Here is a 6,387-nt window from a genome sequence, read left to right as displayed (position 1 = left end):
TTTTATCTTGGAGGTGAGGACGTGCGATCAACCCGGTTGTGGTTACGGGGTGTTCAAACACCTTAAGGACAATATACATTTATACGACTTAACTCTATATAAGTTGGAGGATTTTAGCTACTATTTCAAAGAAACGTTTTGAACAAGTAAGTAATTCTTATGTTCGGAATTGTATATTCAACCATATAATTGTTTTGTTAAAGTCTTATAATTATTTCCTGAACTCTATTACTTACATTAATCTATGTATTAGATGACTGATCTTAGAGAGAAAGAGACAGACTTCGACTTTGTGCCAAACAAGGAGGGAGGACAAAGACAAATTAAGAGTCCAATAAATTAATCAAAATGATTAGGAGCTCACCACTTATCACGAGGCATGGAGCACTTCCAAATTGATGTGTTCTTAATTAATGATTCAGTCACTATTTATGTATTAACTATTGAAAAAATTCAAAAGAAGAAACCAATTTTTAAGGTTAAGCTGCTTTCAAATTACACGGCTGTTCCACTATCGAACAAGAAGGCTTTATCTGTGAAGTTCAGATAAGCCAAAATGATTAGTAAACTAATTAGAAAAATAATCACTTTCTGGATGTGTAGTTTTTTAGTCAAATAATGCAAAGATAAGATGACTAACAAGCATCTGTTGAGATGTTAAATCTTAGTTTGATAAACCTTGACAAAGTTATTTGTAGAGACTTTCAAACATGCCCCAGGGACAATATTCAAACTAGTGATCATGCCTCATCAAGTGATGATCTGAACCATCACCTTGCCAACAAAGATTGATAAGTAGAAATTTTTTTTATGAATCAAGTTTTCCTTTCACTTGCTACCCAATGGTCATCGGTACCATTAGATTGCTAAGGATGAGGGTAGTTTCAATTTCGTCAATATAAGGTAAGAATATAAATCTTTTTTTTTTTTTAATTCCAACATTCATTTGTGTTTTCAAAAAATATGCAAAAGCAAGGATGATTTTTGAAATCTTAACCGAGGTCTTGTTTGGACAATTCAAATCAAGTTCACTTATGAGAACAATTTCGTACTTCTCTAGATTGTAGATTTAGAATCTATAAAATGAAAAGAAAAAGTGAATTTTAAATTCATGGATCAGAGAGGAATGAAATTATTCTCATACCTGAACCTGATCCCATCTATATTCAAATTTAGGATGAGTTCGGATTTTCATGGCCAAACTTACACTTAGGGTAACTCTTGGGATATCTCCATTCTTCTAATTACTGTTCATGACCACTCAAGATCATCTCCATGCCTCCATCGATCTCTCCCTCTTGTCTCACCTCGGTTGCCTTGCTTCAGCGTAACCAATCTTCCACTGCTCCACAACATGAGAAAGCCAATCCCGAGAAGACCCACCCTCACCCACCGCTCTCAACCCACTTTCCTTCACTTCCTTCATTTTTTTCCTCACTGCATCCCCTTCTTTTTCCATCACCACCCTTACCAGCTTCTCTATCTCTTCCCTTCCCACCACCCTCTTCGTCGGCAACTCCTTCGTCCTCACCGCCACCCCTACTTCCTCCTCTAGCATCGCCGCATTCATCTTCTGTTCCGCATACATTGGCCACGCTATCATCGGCACGCCGTTGACCATGCTTTCCAGCGTTGAGTTCCACCCACAGTGTGATAAGAACCGTCCAATAGATGGATGGCTCAACACCTCTACCTGCGGGGCCCACAGGGGGACGATGAACCCCACCCCTAGTGTCCGGGTCAAGAACCCGTCCGGCAAGTACCTTGACAGCTCATCGTGTTCGTCTGCAACCCCGCCCAATGCGGTGAAGAAAGCCCCGTCCTTCCCTGACGGTGGACGCACCACCCAAAGAAATCGTTTCCCACTCAGCTCCAAACCAAGAGCCAACTCATTGAGTTGCTCCTCCGACAGCGTTCCACCGCTCCCTAACGACACGTAAATCACCGATTCCACGGGTTGTTCATCCAGCCACGCCACACACTCTGCACGTGATTGTTCACAAGGTTGCTTCGCTGACATCACTATTGGGCCAACCGGATAAACCGACAGAGGCATGATCCGACGTAGGATGGGATCCTCTCGGAGGGCTTTTAGTGTTCTTGGCTCTAAATCCTCCCACGTGTTTATTATTATTGCATCTGCCAAGGGCAGCTTGCACCCCATGTATACATAGTAGTCGTATTGGTCGTTCTTCCGGTCCATCATGGGGTCGACCAAGTCCTCCGCCCGAATCGGCTTGCAACTTGGGATGTGAACCGGCTCCTGCATGTCCACGTATTCGCCCTCTATCTCCTCATGCAGCGTCGGCACATATACCGTTAACGCCAAGAAGGCTGCCGTGGTAGGGATGTAAACGTATTTAGGGATGCCTAGCTCTTCTGCGATAGGGAAAGCGTAGGTGCCAAACATTTCGACGATCAGCACAGAGGGCTGCGGTGACATGGCAGCAAGAGCATCTCTTAGGGTTGGTATTGATTCTCTGACGGTGATACTGATACGGGAGAAGATGGCTGTTTGGTTAGTGACGAAGGCGGAGATATCGGGTGGCGTGAGATGGACGATGTGGATGGCGGAGGGGAGTTGTAGGGATTGAAGGAGTTGGGATTGGGCAGTGGTAGTGGGGGTTGAAGATGAGGCGACGAAGATGGTGGAGTGGAAGCCGTGGTGGGAGAACAAGCGCTTGGAGAGGGCTACCAGAGGGATGAGATGGCCCATGCCTGGGCTTACAAATAATGCTACGTGTGGATTTGGCAAGTAGTAGTCCATGTCTTCTTTCTTGGAGGGCTAGGATCCTGCTGCAACTTTGGCTGGATTTCCCGTTTTATAAGTAGAAGAAAAAAGAAGGCATCATTGCACTATCCTTCAATTTAGCCAATTAAGTATATATTCTTTCAAGTGGCGTCGATTTGTAGAAGAAAGAAGCAAGGACCAGTCCCATCCAAGATATAATGCATTAGAAGTACATATTCTTTCAAGTGGCGTCCTTACTTCTTAGTCTCTATTGGGAGGCAGAATGCTTTCAGGATATAAATTTTCCTGTTGCACTATCAATCGATCAAACAAAGCATATTTTTTCAGAGAGGACCACACGAACAAAAAGGGAACAAAAATTATCCAAAAAAGGATGATGTACATGACGCTACGCCCACCTTTTTGTTGCGTTTCATATATTCTTATGGCGAAGGAGTTGTGCCGTTAGGAAGTTTAATCCAAAAGATCGTCCTCACACGGTGATTAGGACACATATAAAGTTGATTAGGGATTAAAACCACATATGTCTATATAGTTTGGGAAGTCTCCACGAACTTTTACAACACTTCCGCTATGCCACTTTGATGAGTCCCATGAACAAATCTCTAGGGTCTTGTGCAGTCTCCCTTACGGATCTCCCACATCTTTATAACCGTGAATCGCATGATATGACTGTAGGGGCCCAAGAGTTACTACTTATAATAGTCCACCCAACCCTAATCACTCTCACAATGGTTGGGCTGGGCCTATCTTAAAACAAAGTGGACCGAACCACAATGGGCCCATATGGAGCAATTGCATTAATGCAGCCCAAAGCCCACAAGTGCCTTCAATCGCTGGAGGGTCTAGAGGTGTCAAAACCTAACCCTGAACTAACAAAATCAATATGAGTTTATTGAATCATGTTTTGAGTTGAGGTTTTGTGACATCAAAAGCCAGCCGAATTTTAAAAATTGGATCAAAACCAATAAAGCTTGATACCAACTTAAAATTTTTAAAATTATAAATTATTTATCTTTTAATATTCATTCTTTTAAATATATTATATATTAAATCAAAATCAAACCTATAATAAACTGATACGAAACAAAAATCAAATCACGGCCGATGCATCCTTATTAATTCATGTTTCAATTTCACTGACACTCACACTGAAACCGATGAAACCAAATTGATTGTTACAGGATTGAACAACACGGCTATATCTCTCAAGTTAAGATAAGCCGAATTAAATGGTAAACTAATTAGAAAACTTGTCATTTTGTGGGTGTATAGATTCTTAGTTGAATAACGAAAAGAGATGGCTAATAAGAATATTTTGAGATGTTGAATCTCAGTTTGATAAACCTTGACAAGTTATTACTAGTGACTTTTCAAACATTGAGCCTAGAGACATTCAAGTTAATCATGCCTCATCATGTGATCTGAATCATCACCACGCCAAAAAAAGATTGATGAGGAGAAATTGGGATTGCATTTTATTTTCATGCCACTGGTACCATGAGCTGGATTACTGAATCAACTTTATTTATGGGATTTTCTTATGGGCCGAGTTCTTTCACTTCATTCACCATGGGAATTGGTACTACTCGATTGCTAAGGGAAGGGTAGTTTAGACATCTTCAATATCAAGGTGATAGTGTAATGTGGCCTAAGAAATCTTCCTTCCCTATTGATGAAAGAAGAACTTAATTTCGCCTTTTCTTATTGACAACTCGTAAGGTATAAAAAAAGGTAACTTCACTTTTTCCCTTTTTGAGTATAAATATTTTTTTTCAATGAGGATAAATTATGAAATTTCATGTATGTAAATGTGCAAAACGACAACTTTTGATATTGAGATCTTAATGTTACTTTCAAATTATTTTAAAAATCCTTTTTCATCCCTAACTTGAAGAATTGCTGAGAATAAGACAATAGGGAATCAAAAGGATACAAGTTCTAAATACATACACACCTTGAGAAGCATCATATAGACAATCCGTTTTAGGATTTTATGTGTGGAAGTGCAGTAATAATATCTTAGTCCATTGTTTAGGATCTATGCTCAACGGTAACCAATTAAATAACGAGGGTAGCCAAGACATTGTTTTACCAACAAGGACATGAACTTATATAGAAAAGTAAATAACTAGGGTCGCCAAGATTTGTTGTATCTAATTTATGTATGGGATTTTCTTATCATAGAGTTTCTTTTAACATCTTTTATGGGCATTGATATCAAAATAAAGGATGTGAGTTTAATGATAATCTATGAATTATTTTTTTATTAATGAAAGAAAAATGTTCGTCTTTTCTTATTGACACATATATTTGGTAGCCAAGAGAAAAAAAGAAAAAGAATCTAGAAAATAAAAGAAAAGAAAAGAAAAGAAAAAAAAAATCTAGAAAGGAAAGGAAGAGAAAAGAGAGAAGAAAAAAAAAATATGTACATTTGGTTACCATTAGAAGAGGAAAAAAAATGTATTTTCTCCTGTTTTCTTGTGTTTTTGGCTTCTTTTTTTTTTTCTTTTTTTTCTTTTTTTGAGTGAAAAGGTTTCACAATTTTCAAAGGAAATTTTGAAATTCAGAAATTGAGTATCCTCTTAGATCAAGACATGCAGAGGACAATGAGAAATTCCTAAACCAAGAATCTTCTCATCTTTTGTACTTTTTACTTTTTACTTTTTTTCTTTTCTCCACCTATCATCTCTTCTCCGGGCCATCAAACAGCCTAAGGCTATATTATACCCATGTATTTGAAAAGACATTGATTTGATTTCAGTTCACTGATTTTAATGTATATGGACAAAGCCAAATTAGAAGTCCACTCAATCTAAATGACTAGGGCTCACAACTTTCTAAGGATCCTATATGGTTCCACGATCAACACTGCTGTATATGTGGAAGACCAGATAAGTCAAAATGATTAGAAATTTGATCACCCTAAGATTGGATTTGATTTTATTTATTTTTTTCAGATAAGATGGCTAATAAGCATCATTGGAGTTCTTGTTGTCTTTTTTTCTGAAAAACCTTGTGGCACGCACCTTGGCCAAGCAGCCTAAGCCTATGAACTCTCGTGTGCTCAATATTAAACTTCACTAGCATAGTGATGGGAAAGAAAATCTTTCATTTAAAATCAATTTTTTTTTATCATAAAATCGATTCTTGTGACATGACCTTAAACTGTGTTTTTTTAACCAAGAGAAGAAAAATGGTGACATAGATTGAATAGATTTTTTAAAGAATGAAGGAAAATGTGAAAGCACTGCAAGTTTACACCATATATATATATATATATATAGGGAGAGGGATAGGTATGCCGCCGATATCAAGTATGCTAGCGGATAGCACCAATAGGAATACATGATGAAGTATCATTCAGGAATGATATGTGGGTTATTTCAGAAAAAGGGAAGAGAGAGATAGACACAATGAGTGCTAGCATACCTGATATCGGCGACATACCTAACATTTTCCCATATTATATATATATATATATATATATTTTTTTTTTTAGAATTATATATTAAAACAAAGATAAAGGAAAATAAAGCACGAAACACAAGGGAGAACCTCTAACCAAAGAAAATAAGAAGAAACAAAAAAGAGAAGGGGGAGGGGGAATTACATCCATCAAAAGGGGGGGGGGG

The 6,387-nt window shown here is 38.1% G+C and overlaps 1 protein-coding gene across 1 annotated transcript; it reads right to left on the bottom strand.

The window, feature by feature from the left end:
- Positions 1-1,084: 1,084 nt before the first annotated feature.
- Positions 1,085-2,781, bottom strand: LOC122088980 (anthocyanidin 3-O-glucosyltransferase 5-like). The gene has a single exon (XM_042658383.1). It carries the CDS (start codon positions 2,765-2,767, stop codon positions 1,304-1,306), a length of 1,464 nt encoding a protein of 487 aa, XP_042514317.1. The 5' UTR covers positions 2,768-2,781; the 3' UTR covers positions 1,085-1,303.
- Positions 2,782-6,387: the final 3,606 nt, after the last annotated feature.

This window comes from Macadamia integrifolia, chromosome 2, assembly GCF_013358625.1.
Source record: "Macadamia integrifolia cultivar HAES 741 chromosome 2, SCU_Mint_v3, whole genome shotgun sequence".
NCBI classification, from domain to species: Eukaryota; Viridiplantae; Streptophyta; class Magnoliopsida; order Proteales; family Proteaceae; genus Macadamia; species Macadamia integrifolia.
Note: the sequence above shows the minus strand (reverse complement) of the source record. Positions and strands in the feature narration are given on the sequence as shown.

Coding starts and splice junctions, on each gene's coding strand:
- LOC122088980 (XM_042658383.1), bottom strand. CDS start 2,767: ATGGACTACTACTTGCCAAATCCACACGTAGCATTATTTGTAAGCCCA.